At 40.8% G+C, this 15,040-nt stretch overlaps 1 protein-coding gene across 3 annotated transcripts in view; it reads left to right on the top strand.

Annotated features, from left to right (window-relative positions):
- Positions 1 to 6,711: 6,711 nt before the first annotated feature.
- atp11c (ATPase phospholipid transporting 11C (ATP11C blood group)) overlaps positions 6,712 to 15,040 on the top strand; it is a 56,200-nt gene continuing 47,871 nt past the window's right edge. The window contains exon 1 of one of the 3 annotated variants that reach the window (XM_079629841.1): positions 6,712 to 7,257. In XM_079629841.1, the coding sequence (XP_079485967.1) occupies positions 7,234 to 7,257 (24 nt within the window). In that variant the 5' untranslated portion in view covers positions 6,712 to 7,233. The remainder of the gene's footprint in view (positions 7,258 to 15,040) is intronic. The other 2 variants (XM_079629840.1, XM_079629842.1) reach the window with 2 other exon arrangements.

The following is a 15,040-nucleotide window of genomic DNA, read 5'->3' as shown; positions in this document are numbered from 1 at the left end:
GTAAATGTTGTTTGTTATTTGCTTTGTTGCTTTGGTACTGCTCTCCTCTTTTTGTGTGTTCCAGTGCTTAGAGACTTTGTACAGGGCCGGGCCTGCATCTACACTAAACCTCCTTCGGTGTAGGTGATTTGGGTGGTGTGACACTGCTGTGTGGTGTGTACTGGAGGTTGGCACTGAAATAGTGACTTAAAGGTTACTACTTATTTGCGGTGTATGCTGTGGGGTTTCTTCTGTTTTTCTTCTGTCTCTTACAGGTGATAGGAGGTCCACAAGGGCAGGCCCGACCCTCTTGCAGTCTTGAGGAGAGCTAATTCCAACTTCTGTGAATGTTATTATTGACACGTTTTAACATTTGATGGTTTTATTGGAACAATAAAATTGTTATCATTTTACAAGCTACATTTGTTGTCCAAAATCAGTATTGTGACCCCTAGAGGGCTCCTCCTGCCTTAAATAAGGAGGTGGCGTAGTCAGCTTATATTTCCTACACTACATGTATTTAAAATGTTACATGCTAGCCAAATTCCCCAAACACATCAAATGTTGATTTAGAATAAGAAAAAAATTGCAATGCAGTCTGTTGGTTTAGCTCACCTCCCGAAACTGTTCATTCATCCTCATGATGACATCTTCATAAACTGAGCTTTGCAGTAGTTTCCTCCCGATCTGAGCCGTTCGTTCATCCCGTGACATCCTCAAACTGAGCTGGCTTGTTCGACTTGAACAGGTGTTCCGGAGAATTCATTTCCCCTGTTTCCCCTTCAGCGCGCGTGCGCAACATCAGGACCGATCGGTGAATGACATCAAAGAGAGCGGATATAAAGTAAACGGGTCCTTATGCTTTTGAATTGCTCTCGCGGTACTTTGGTGTCATAAACCGATCGGTCTGTGCAGCGCTGGTTCAAGTCGAACAAGCGCCTAGGCTACCATACAGAATTGATTAGTTCAAGCTTTGAGTCTATCGACTTCGGGTTCGAGTCATTCGTTCATCACGTGACAGCCCCATATATGGTCTAAACTATGCTGTCTGTACGTACCGGATAAAGAATTGATTAGTTAATCTTTTGAGTCTTCAGGTGTGTTCGACTGCGGCTGGATGTAACCGATTGGCGAGAGTTACCGCGTGCAGGCGGGGAGTAGCTGAAAACGACATGAAGTCTGACAGGAGGCTTGTTTGAGATGAGCAAAATCTGCGCAGAACCGATCACCGGTGATCAGCACGAGATGCATGGAAATGTGTCCAAGTGCGGTCCGCCTTGCTCTGATGTCATGCCGACGTATGTAAAAAAAACTCTCGCGAGCGCAAGGCGCGTGTCGGATTCTGCGAGAAGGGTATTCCTGCACAACGGGAGGCTGCAGTTTCAGGACCCCAGTTTTAGGACCGCAGTTTTAGGACCCTAGTTTATTGTGACAGCGCCACCTACAGAACTGGATTACCAAAAACACAAATTTAACCCCTTTCGCGGCAAAGATAACAGATCACATTGTTAATCACAACAGATTGTTGTTCAACATTCATTACTCGTTAAAACATCACACTCTTACTTATTTTATCTGGACAAACTGAGCATCATTAGAAAGATTTAAGACTCGATAGTGTTTATGATAAAACTCAAACAGCGAACACAGAGAGATCTGGGTCTCCTCTTCCTGATTTGCGTCAGTAATGTACGCAAGTCTCATTCGCTGCACAGCTGTCAATCATCTCACATGGTTCAACGTGACAATAATCCTGCCCTTCTGCATGACGCGGTCCTGTTATCCGTGATAACAAAGCTAAGACACATCTCTTCACCTGAAACAAGAAGCTAATAAATGCACGATTTCGAGTATATGTGGTTTGTGTGTGATTTTCGTGCAATTTTGGGTATTTTCATATGAATTAAGAATGTTTACAGTATTGCCAAGCAAGGTGTAGCCATTAGTTGCATATAAATTGCTTTATTATACCATATTTCAACATCTTTTTATGACTTAAAACCATTTTAAACCGCGACCGGAATATGGTACAAATATCCTATCTTACTCGATGGTGGTTTAAAGTGAGCTTTAAGTAAAAGTTTAATATTAATCTTTTAAATTGTATCGTGTAGCTTGATGCTACTTGCTCTAATCCACCTGCTGCAGGAGCTATTCTATTCCATAATCTTATTTGTTAAAACATATATATATTTTCTAATGAGACTTAGGATCAAGGTGGATCTTGATACTATGTACAAACTAAACCACCTGGATCCTAGAACTGCGGTCCTGAAACAGCAGCCGCCGCTATATCATCCAGTTCGGTAGGTGGCGCTTGTCACAAAAAACTTGGGTTCTAAAACTGCGGTCCTAAAACTGGGGTCCTAAAACTGCAGCCTCCGGTTGTGCAGGAATATACTACTGGATTCTGCAGTTGCTCTCGGCCGACTGCGCTGATCAAAAGCATGACGAAAACGACTTGCTGACGACACAGCTTAATGCTCATTGGTTTAAACAACCATGATGTATTGTTCTCTTTTTTAAAAATTATTTTAAAACTCTGATATCATGTTTTATGTGTATAAATGATTGTGAATATTCCCGAACTCTCTGGCAGTGCGATCTCTAGGCTATATGGATTATGTGATTATGTAATTTTTATTTTAAAAAATATATAAAAACACGTCTGTATTAAAGAAAAAAAATATTGATAAACACGTATTTGGAATGGGATTAAATAACCAGTGCTTTGGGTGTCTTGTTCATTATATTTATTTTCATATAAAAGCAACAGAACTTAAATTACATCCAGTTTATTAGCAACACTGTGCACCAGCGTAAATACCGTGAATCCCACGATATCCTTCTTTGATCTCACAGGTGTCAGATCCACTGCGAGAAGAGAAAACTGTCCGGCTTGCCTGCACTTTTTTCACTCCTCCCCTCACTTCAGCCGCCTACTCTCGCATACATTTCAGGCGAGGCAAAGCGCATCTCAAACAAGCCTACTTTCTGCTTTCCGTAGCTATAGTGACTGACCAATCACGTGGTGTTTGCATACTTTACCACAGCTGAAGTGAAATAAATGCAATATTGGTGAAATACACACGTTTCAGATACGTTTCCATTTAATACTTAATACAGCATCTGTTTAGAATAATTCAACATAAACCTATAGCCTACTATTTAAATAATGTAGTGGGGTCTATGCTTTTTAATCAGTTTTATTTTGATAAACATGCCACAATATATAACATTGCGACTAGGCTACATGAAAAGAGATTTTACTGTTATAAAAAAACAGATTTGTGAACATAAGTAAAACTGAAGGTGTTCGAATAAACAGGAAACGCACGTGATCGTTGTCATGCGGTGAATCCGGCCAATCGTGGACAGCTGTGTGGTCATCAGAGCTCATGCTGCTGCTCTTGAGAAGCTGCGCTGGCTGAGTCCTGCGGGCTGCGGCTGCTCTCGAATCGCTCTCGCGCTACTTTGATGGTATACGTCACAGTCACGTGGCGTCGGCGCTGTATCAAGTCGGACAAAATTTCTAACCAGCATGCACTGCTTCAAGTCAGCCACCGATCGGTCTGCGCAGAGCTGCATGAAGTCGAACAAGCCTTAGGCCTACGGGTTAGAATCAATCGTTCATCACGTGACCAAAAAAACGAAAGACTCAGAATAATCAGACCCGAAGACTTGAGAGATGAACTAATCATTTCTGTTTCCAGTACAGAACCCATAAGATGTTGCGCATGCGCGGTCAACACTGAACGAATCACTCTCGGTAACCCCGAGAAGGGTGACCAGACGTCTCGAATCCTGAATCCGGCCCTAATTGTCCCGAAAATTATACTAAAGCAAAATCTTGAGTAGTTATTGTGTGATAAAACGTTAAAAACTGTCCATGGAGGTAGAGTCGTCCTGCAGCCAGCCCCCGCCGGCTGCTCATTGGCTGCAGCATCTTTTTTGTTCCTTTTTTTGAAGTTCTACAAAGATACAGAAGGCGCGAATTTAGATATGCATTGATAAGCTAATTTTCATTAATTTGTTTCATTGACATGGCTGGTATACCGGAACCCCAACACGCCTGCAAAAACGTCTCTGCAGGTACCGGGAGGAGTGGGTGGGGAGTATCCATATTACTAGGCTTGTTGATAGGTGTTCTTCCCGTCAGGAAGACCCCCATAAATACCTGATCAGCTCTGTGCTTTCCTTCCTGCAGGTTATGTGTGTTGCTGCTATTGCAGCATATCATGATGCAGTGGAAGGTACTGTAGGTCTTTGGGAAAGCATAACCTGTTCATCAGGTTCCTGAGAGTCCTCCTCGGCCACGCCTCATCCCCTTGTTTGACTTCTATGTACTTACAGCTCTGCAGAGAGCGCCCTTTGAGCCGCTAGAGTAAGTCGAGCTTAAGATCCTGTCCCTCAAGACAGCGCTCCTGACTGTGCTCACGCCTGAGAGGGTGGGGGACCTGCGGGCATTTTTGAGACCCCTGGACATGCAGTCAGAATTGGCAGAGGAGTTTGACACCAGGCCCAGTACTTGTATGCATAGCTACATCCCCTCTTGGTCAGCCCGTTTCTCTATGTTTCAAGGCATGTGATTGGCTGTTCACTTTCATTTGTGAATGTGAACACGCTCCATGAACTCGGGATCAAAGTAAACCACCACCAATGTGCAGCATCCACTTGGATGATGCGACGGCAGCCATATTGCGCCAGAACGCCCACCACACACCAGCTTACTGGTGGAGAGGAGACAGTGATGAAGCCAATCAGTATAGTGTTTACTAGTGGAATAGTTAAACCATGAATGCACATGTATTGCATTTGGGGATTTTCTGTCAAATAGAAGACAATTTTTCCAGTCATATATTTAATCATTGAAAATTTCTTTAAAATAGTGTTAAAATATTCTTGTGACTCATTCTTGTGAACCCAATATTGTGTATTGTCTCGACGAGACTCGTGTATTATCTTGTGCATCATCACACTCCTAATTTCCCAACAACAAAATTGTGGCCAGTGAAAATGGTGAGTAACTAACTTTGGAAAACCACTAGCCATAGTAGCTGGTGAGCAATAAAGACAGACAGACAGACAGACAGACAGACAGACAGACAGACAGACAGACAGACAGACAGACAGACAGACAGACAGACAGACAGACAGATAGACAGACAGATAGATAGATAGATAGATAGATAGATAGATAGATAGATAGATAGATAGATAGATAGATAGATAGATAGATAGATAGATAGATAGATAGATAGATAGATAGATAGATAGATAGATAGATAGATAGATAGATGAACATATGAAAGTGTGACCATTCTGCATATGACTGGCACTCTGCCAGCAGCCATATCACCCTGGACCCCAAGACTGGTTGCCCACTGAAGCTAAGCAGGGTTGAGCCTGGTTAGTACCTGGATGGGAGACCTCCTGAGAAAACCAGGTTGCTGCTGGAAGAGGTGTTAGTGAGGCCAGCAGGGGGTGCTCACCCTGTGGTCTGTGTGGCTCCTAATGCCCCAGTATAGTGATGGGGACACTATGCTGTCAAATTATGCTGCACCATTCTTCGGATGAGACGTAAAACCGAGGTCCTGACTCTCTGTAGTCATTAAAAACCCCATGGCACTTCTTGTAAAGAGTATAACCCCGGTGTCCTGGCCACATTCCACCCATTGGTCCTTACCAATCATGGCCTCCTAATAATCCCCATCCATTGAATTGGCTCTATCACTCTCTCTCCACCTAAAGGTGGTGTGTGGTGAGCTCACTGGCGCCGTTGTACTGTGGCTGCCGTCGCATCATCCCAGTGGATGCTGCATACTGGTGGTGATTGAGGAGAGACCCTGACATCATTGTAAAGTGCTTTGGGTGTACAGTAGTACAGAAAGCGCTATATAAATGCCTCATTCTATTCTACCGGTATTCATTCTATGAATTTATTTAGAATTTGGATCAATCTCCTTGTTGGGTAAATATATAACATGCTTGCAATCTAAACATGAACCACATGGTGGTGCTATAACAAAATATATCAACGAGATGACAGTGTGAGTAAAGGGGTGAGAGAGGACGTCCGTTACGGTCCGTTATTCAGCAGGCTACTTCTGGTAAAATGCATTTATCCCTTCGCAGCCCAGAAGCGAACACGCTGTATTATTAATGGTTCATTTATATGTTTTAATGCATGTAATAGGCTAATGAAATAATAAATATGATACACAGACAGCAGGCCTACATTATTACTTTTACTGTATGCCACATTTGATAATGGTTTATCCAAGAGTCATACAGCATACACTAATCAACTTATAGCCTATTTCTAAATAAATGTTATGTTTTTTATATTACAGCCTTATATATATATATATATATATATATATATATATATATATATATATATATATATATATAACATTACATGTATTTTTTTTTTGACTGTTTTGACTTTGACCTTGATTCTATGCTGGATTTTCCATGCTTTGTCCCAATATATAGCCTAATGTATAGCATAAAAAAGAGTATTTCCTTATAACCACTAGATGACAGGTCAACATTTCCCATTTCCGAGTACTACAACCAACGTTAATTTCAACTGAACAAGTTTCTCAAAAGTGAACCGCTTTTTGAAGATGCAAAAAAAAAAAAAAAAAGTCGTCCTTGCCTAAAAACACATTTCCCAGAAAGCTTGCGTCATGACGGCACCGAGGGGCGGAGCTTGTTGTCGTAGCGGCACTTGCGTTAGAGTAAAATGTGTTTGACAGGAATCTGAACGAGAGGAGGGGGCGGCGGTACACGAGTGGAAATCCGCACCTTCAAGAGATCGCCATCACTTCCCCCCCCATCGTCAATCTCCAGTCGCGTGCAGTCCGTTAACCGTGGGGAAGCGAATGCGGTGAATTATTTGGAGGCTCAGCAACAGGGCACACAGAGTACAGGATGCCGCTGACTCTATCAACCCCGCGCGCGGGGAGCTCCCGCGACTAGCGCCGCGCAAAGTATCCAAAAGGAGAATGCGAATGGTTAGAGATGTCAGGATTCAATTAATATGGAAACGATGTAACTTCACCGCCGCATTGCATATAGCTCGGGGAAACAGGTTAGAAAGTAGTAGATAGCTAAATAGGGCGCATTTTGCCGTCATACATGCAAACTTACTCATCATCAAGCTCAACTAGCCTGTAGTTGGCTGCAACAAAAGGAACAGCTGCTCATCAGTGTCTTCAGATACCAAAGAAGACAGAAGAATTCAAGATGTTACGAAGGCTCAACCGATTGGTATGTAACTATGGCATTCCAGTGACGTGCACTTACATGTTACTTTAAACGCAGCTAACGAAGATGTGATCGAGTCTGTAACCAACCAATGAATGATCAATCTGAGTCTGACTCTGACAACAGGGCGCATGTTAATGAAATATCTTAAATGGTGCATAAGTGGAGCGTTTATTTAAAAACCAGGGAGCAACCCTGCTGAAAGCGCTGGTCTGGCTAGCCTCAAAGAGTTTTTCAACACCACCAAAGCAGTAATTACTTAAAGGTATGCAGTCAACTTCCTGGTAACATGGACCAGCTGTTCCTAAGTGAGTCGTGCCACGCACATTAGCGATTCAAAACACGAGTTTATCGGGTTTAGCAGCCGTACAATTTTTTTTTTGTGTGAAGTTGACGGTTGTTTCAAAGGCTTTTGATTTGGCTACCTAGGGTTAGGACAGTCATCTTAGGGTTGAGAGACTGGCGACGCCTCTGCTGTGGTGAAGATAATCGCTATAGCCTAGGCAGCGCGTATAAATGTGTCCTGCCAATTTTTTTTTTTTAAGTTGAGCTGCATTCCTGATAGTATTAATCAAATAATACTGCTCAGTCTTGCAAGCTAAGCCCTTTACGTGTTGTACTTGAATCCAATAATTAATTTCCTAATGCCCTTCCTTGCTGTCACAACCTTTTAGATGGGAACTTTATTTGGACACGTGATGCAGTAATTCTGCTCTTACCACATAATTGCAGAGCATCAGGGCAATGCTAGAGGAGCTCTTGAAGTTTAAGGCTGGGTTTAAGATGAAGCCTTTTTAGTAGCTGTTTTAGGCTGTGGTGGGAGTTCTTGTAGTCAAATTCCTCTCTTTTTGTGCTTCTATTATTCTTGTAATTAGTCTTACAAATTAATTTGCTGTGCACTCCATATCCTTAAAGTCACCATGAAATCAAAATGGACAATTCTTGTTTTTTAATGAAATATTGTAGTATTTATTATAAATTATCTGTACACATTATTATTTTGTTAAAATGCGTGTACCCTCGTAGGCTAATCTTTAATCAAACCAACTTCCCCTCCTTCCCTCTTCTTTTTCTACGATGACATGTTTGCTTTGCACGAGGGCGGGACAACCTGTCACTCACATGACATCACAGCAATAGCAGACCACAATTGGCGCTTTTCCACTGCATGGTTCGGTACGGCACGGCACGCTTTGGCGCTTTTCCACTGCATGGTACGGCTCGGTTCGGTACGGCTCACTTATGGCGCATTTCCACTGCATGGTACGGTACGGTACGGCTCGCTTCGGCTCGCTTTAAATGGTACCACCTCTGTTGAGGTTCCAAGCGTACCGTACCGATACTGTAATGTGACGTGAAAACACTGCAGTTCACTGATTGGTCAGACAGAATCGTCACTTCAGCGTCATTGTATTTGCGACACGAGACACTAAACCCGCTAGATTTAAATAGCCAGACAACAGCCAACGCGGTAGCACCTGTTTTTAGTATTTACTTGACAAAAAAAGTTAAAAAAAATCAAACAAGAAATGGCTGAATCGTGGTCAGTGGACGAGGTGCAGACGTTCCTCTCGTTGGTTGCCGAGGAGCGGAAGTAGCACAGCTCTTAGCCGCACACGGCTACCACCGGACCTACAACTATTAACGATCAGTCCCACCCACTTTGAAGCGGTACTAACTGCAGTGGAAAAGCAACCGAGCTAAAGCGAACCGAACCGTGCCGTACCGAGTCGAGTCGTACCACGCAGTGGAAAAGCGAAGCCAGCCGAACCGTTCCGCGCCGAGTAGAACTGTACCAAGCCGAACCGAGCCGTACCATGCAGTGGAAAAGCACCAAATGATCCAATCAATTCCACATGGACAAAATCAAGTCCCACTCTACATTTATTCTCTTTTTCGAGAAGGTGTTTCACGCAGGTATCAGAATAGGGAAGAAAAGACTATCAAAACTTCCGTTTCATCTCGACTTTAAAGGGGCCACCCAAAACTAAAAATGTATTCACTCACCTTCATGTCAGTATAAACCCGTATGACTTTATTTCTTCTGTGGAACACAAATGGATATAGCCTGAGTTATTTCATTATATGAAGATGCAATGAACGTTTCCATGGAAGAAATAAATGTATCTAGGTTTGAAACAACAACATTAGGATGATTAAATTATTGCAGTTTTCATTTTTGGTGCGCTGTCCCTTTAATATGGTTGTGTTAGAACTAATTTATTGTAATGTTTTATTTGTATGAAATGTAAATTCTCAATTTCTGGGTCAGTGTGAACAAACCACATCCTCCCTTACTTAGGCCCTGTTTCCACCAAGACATTTTTTCACGCGTCGGACATATTTTTCCAATTGTTTTCAATGGGAGCGCCACATTTTTAAAACACCAGGAGCGTAACGAGCCGGGCGCTGAGTGTCTACACCGTTTTTTTTTTTTTTACCAGTCTTGCACTAGCTCTAGCCACGCATCACGTAATAATTTTGAAAGGTCGCGCGTGTATCAGTTCAAAAAGGTAAGGTAAGGTAAGGTAAGGTAAGGTAAGGTAAGGTAGGGCAGGGCGAAAAAGTCCATCTCAATTTCTCCTCTTTCAAAATTGGGGGAGTAAATGATCAGGAAATTCTAAAGTGAACTAATCCTTTAACAAGGATACAACAAGCACATTCACATGGATCTTTGGTTAATACAAATTATTTAGCGTCCCACCACAAGCAATTCGAGCATTGTGCATATAAGACAGTATGTCAAATTAAAAATATTCTACATTTTAACCTCTTAAGACCTCATTATTATTTTTTTACCCCTCTATCTGATTTTTGATTCAAGCAAACCCAAAACCAGCCTTATTATTCATGGGTCCTGACTAGTCGTTTTTGAAAATGTTGCACATCCCTACTGGTCAGTAACATAGCTCTGGTGGCACTTGACACAAGGTTTTTCTTTTATGATGAGCTGCTTTACCATCTTGTCTCTTTTTATAGTGTAAAACTCCAATAACTTGTTGGTGCCATTAGACAAAATCGTGCTGCTGGCAGTGTGAGCGCTATAGATACCAGCAGTAATAGACCAATATAATGATAGCATGCTCTGATATTCCCACAGGTTTTGTAATATTACTCAAGTCAGCATGTTCTCTGGCCCTGCTATAGTGTTTGCTTCAGTATCTTTTTGTATGTCTCATAAATAACGTTTGCGTGGCTACCATGCCTGTAGTAGACCGTATTGTTATTGCATTTTTTCAGTAGTTGTCCATGTTATCAGGGAAGGATGCCTTTCATTTACTGGGAATCACATTTGCATTAACTGTATAGGTGGGAATCTTCTAACTCTGCTTTCTTGGAAAAGTCATTAAAAATAGCGTTAGGAGGGTGGTGTTGCGACCTGTTTTTGGAAAATCCTGTTGGTTGTACAGTTCTCTGACAGGAATGCTAAATCTTGGTGCTTTGATGTTTTCTGTTGTGTCTTGGCTGGTGGTCTGGAGGAAATGTGATAGCATTCAAGTTCGAATCTCTTTTGCAAAGATGTGAATACAATATGAACACGTTCAGACGATTGCATTGTTCACATGTACTGGTGCACCTTTGGCAGCCTGTTTACTAGGGCTGCACAATAATGGTTAAACTGATAAATGATTATTTTTCTCAAATTATAATTGTGATTTTCAATAATTTCTCATTCTGATTTGAATTCTTGCCCTTTCACTTGAGCACAAATCAGTAGAACTTGTACGCAGGGTTTATTTTACCCTATCTGGTTTCCTGATTCATTATATTTAGATGCATGAACACACTCTTCATTATGAAAACTGGTAAAACCTAAAGAAGCTTCCCTCAAAAGCTAAAACGGTGAAATTTCTAGCATTAATTTGAGTAATTGCAAATGAAGTTTAACTTTTTTTACAACAACAAAAAAGGCTTTGTACTCTAGTATAGAGCGTGCATAAGTGCATTTATTCAGCAACCACAATCGCAAACAATATTAGTATAAATTAAATTCATGTTTGAATTTATTACGGTTCATCACTGCGGCCTTTTGCTCGCAGATTTATCCACAGCAAGCAGACTTGTGTGGGAACACAGACTGGCTGTATTAGACTTTTATTGGAGCAGAATATTGCAATGGAGATCGCTAAACTCCAACATGTGTGGATTAGCAGTGCTATTCTGGAGCTGATAGTGCATGTACTATTTAAAGAAATCGCAATCTGCCTGATTTGAAAATCGCACTAAGCGACTTTTATTTAGATATATCGTGCAGCACTAGCTTGATACCAATGCTGGAATCTAGCAGAAATGACAATGAACAAACCGTTTATTTGTTTCAGTTAGACTCAAGAGTTGCTGTTGACACATCTACTGTACGTCAGGCCCTGTCTGACCGGATTTCTTTATGTTGTCCTGTCACTCTCTCGGAGCATTTGCTCAGGTCCTTCCTCTTCAGTAGTTAAAGGTGAAGTCAGAGAGCTTCCTTTGGTGCATATGATGCTCTCTTAGGAAAGACTTTGCCTCTTTGAAGCAAACCCCTGAGGAGATCTGAAGATGGAGCTGTGCGGATGTTATTAACCGTGGCTTACCCAAAGAACACTGCAAATGTTTGATGTGTTGAAGGTCCCTTTTCTCTTCTCTCTGTAGTTTTTCACCATCTGCAGTCATTTAATAATTTTTTGCAATATTGTGAAACATCTGTGAGATGTTTTTGTCTTCTGTCTTTATACTATCTTTTTCATTTTATTGGGCTTTTTTTGTTTTGCTAGGAAAATGCAGGGGCAACAGGAGACAACATGAAAAGTTTGTGTGGTAGAATGTGTGAGCTACAGGGAAATAACCTGAACCTGGTTTTAAACTCTGGTGACTTGTACTTTCAGTTGGCGGCATGTTTTTTCCAGTTATCCTTTTTTTGCAAAATTGTAGCTCTGTTTTCTTCTAGATTAAAGTTAAGCAACAGATAATTTCTACCGGTAGGCCTATGTGACGTAAGTGAAATGGATTATTGAAAAAGAAAAACAATTATTGGTGAGGTTTAAGCAAACAAAATTACTGGATAATTTGTTGTCATTGGAAGATCAAGTTATGAGGATTTGGTAACACTTTAGTTTAGGGTCCAATTCCCACTATTGCCTAGTTGCTTATTAGTAGGTATTGGGCCCGATACTGCGCTTGTATACTTTCACTCTTTAAAATGCTCCGATATCAACAACTGATACAATGCAGAATGTACATTACAGTCCTTGTGACAAATAAACACAGACGACAGAGCAAACAGAGAGCAGAATGGATATATCAGAGAAGGATGTCTATGAAGGAAATGTAGGCTATTAAATGAATAGAATGTTAAACAAATATGTACGCTTATATAGCTGCTATGTTCGAGCTGATAAGCGTAACGTGGAGTGGATTGAGCTGGAAAGTTTGCACTGTTGTTCAGTCGGATATGGCAATAGCAAATAGAGTAAAATGAAAGAGAGAGGGAGCGAGAGCGCACTTCTGTTGCATGCACTTGATTGCTGATCGTTCACTTAGCACACTTTTGTCATTTGAATTAAAACTAAATCACATGTGCAAGTAAAAACATGAACGTGATGTATAACAAGTGGTTGCCTACATTATTACAAGGCGATACAGTAATCACATGCTTCTCAGACAGCGCACGGATATCCAATTAAATCTAGTTCTCTTTCATGTCGTCTTGCACTTGAACGGACAAATTTACACAAAATTATGTCAAATGTGTCCTTGTGAAATTTAATCGGTTATGTCTTAAGTGAACATAAACAGTTGAAAGAAAACGCGTGTGTAACAGTATGTTGAATACGTGCAGCTTTTAAAGTAACAGCAGCCTAATATTAATATTACTGCTGTCTTTGTCCTCAATGTTGATCTAACAACAAAAGACAAGAGATGCATGGATGAATTGTCCACAATAAGATCTATTACACACATTCACAAAAAACAAGTTACATTTTCGTTTAGTGGCACTAAACGAATACTGGCACAATTCCCACAGAATTCTGGGATACTGAAAGCTTGCATGTACATCATGCGCACAGTGTGCTGTCTAGATTTTCTCCTCTGTATAAAGCTAGGCAATGTAGAGTACCGTAAAATTTAGGGACGTCACATCACTATAAGGAACTGCTGAGCTAATTTGCGTGAATTTGTATGGTATTGTTTTCAATATTGCTGAGATTTTGAACCCAGAGCTTTCAGTTTGCCTTGTGATTGGCCGTCTTGTCGGTGTTTTGTCCGAGTAGCTGGGCGTATTGTCACGCAAGGACCGGCTCAGCCCTGCTCTACTCCTCTGCCTCCACTGTGGTGTGTCCTAGCTGCTAATCAGTCGTGCCGTCTGGCTGTGTCTACAAAGGATGTTTTTTGGGTGTCTGGGTGGTGCAGGAGCGCATCATAAACAGAAGTCGCCAGCCTCAGGGAACCTGGTGTGCAGGTTTGTTGGAAGCAGCTGCTGTCAGGCGGCTCGCCCAACACTCATGCATGCGTGTGCATACGCTCTGTGAGGCAATGCGGCTCTGTGTGTGAAGTGTCAAATGCCCATCTTGACGAGGTGTTACCGTAATCCCAGTTGAATGTCTCGAGTGAATGTAAATGAGTGGAAAATCAGATGTGTGCTCATTGTCAATCCGTGCATAAGGTTTTGCAGTTAGGGTTGGGTATCGAGAACCGGTTCTATTTTAGAACGAGTTCCAAATTTCCAAGAAATGTGGATTCGATAGAATACGTGCATTTCGATTGTGTTTATCGATTCCTGTGTGTGTATTTTAGTGTGATTTTTAAACCATTCAAGCACAAGAAGACGCGAAAGAGGACTCAATGTGGCATTTGTACATGGTTTTCTGTGCTGCACACACATCCAAAGCGTGCGCACAAAAACCTCCCTTACATATAGTGCGCGTATACTGAATTGAGTAGCCTAATCTTCATATGCTTGAATAGAAAAATACCACAAAATTATGTAAAAAATATCCTCGTTAGGACTGTCTTTTTTTTGTTAAGTGAACATAAACACTTGAGAAAGAAAACGCTTGTGTAACAGTATAATGGAAACGTGCGTCAGGTTTTAAAGTGACAGCGGCCTATTATACATGATGCTGACTGTGTCATTAATGTTAGGATTCAAAGAACAAAATTAAATGAGAAAATCACTCATTAATGTTGACTGAATAACTTTTGTAATTTAATAAGAATCTATATTTTATTTATAAAAAGAAAACTATGCTTGGCACCGTAAAATAACACTGCATAATGAATACACCCATGCTAAAGTTAAAGTTAAAGTTTTTGGAAATTGATCTTAATGTAAAAAAAAGAGCATATATTAGTTTGGCGAGTATACAAAAAAAATTACTAGCCAATGGCGATACTATTGCCAAGGTGTGCGATACAGTTTGTTCAAACACTTTTTTTAAATACTGTAATTACTGCAATTTCACTCCCTCCTAGCATACAAAACAAGTTCTACACTTCTACATCAAATAGAGTCTGAAAGAGTGCAAAAAATAAAGTGCACTGTCACGAAAGTGTCTTTTTAAAATAAAATATTTGATCAGGTAAACAAACAGGTAATGAATATAGCATATACAATTAATTCTAACAAATAAAAGCATAAAACATTATATTACTAGTTTAGTGTAGCTTAATAATTTCCCAGTAGTTGATGAATCTTCTTTTTTATAACAACAGCATTAATATTAACAACAGGCAAAATAAATTTACAAAGTTTATTGTTTTCAAATGGATAGCATAAATAAATGACAGGAAAGTCTATCAACTCACCATA

Source organism: Phoxinus phoxinus (genome assembly GCF_949152265.1).
Source record: "Phoxinus phoxinus genome assembly, chromosome: 12".
NCBI lineage: Eukaryota > Metazoa > Chordata > Actinopteri > Cypriniformes > Leuciscidae > Phoxinus > Phoxinus phoxinus.
Note: the sequence above shows the minus strand (reverse complement) of the source record. Positions and strands in the feature narration are given on the sequence as shown.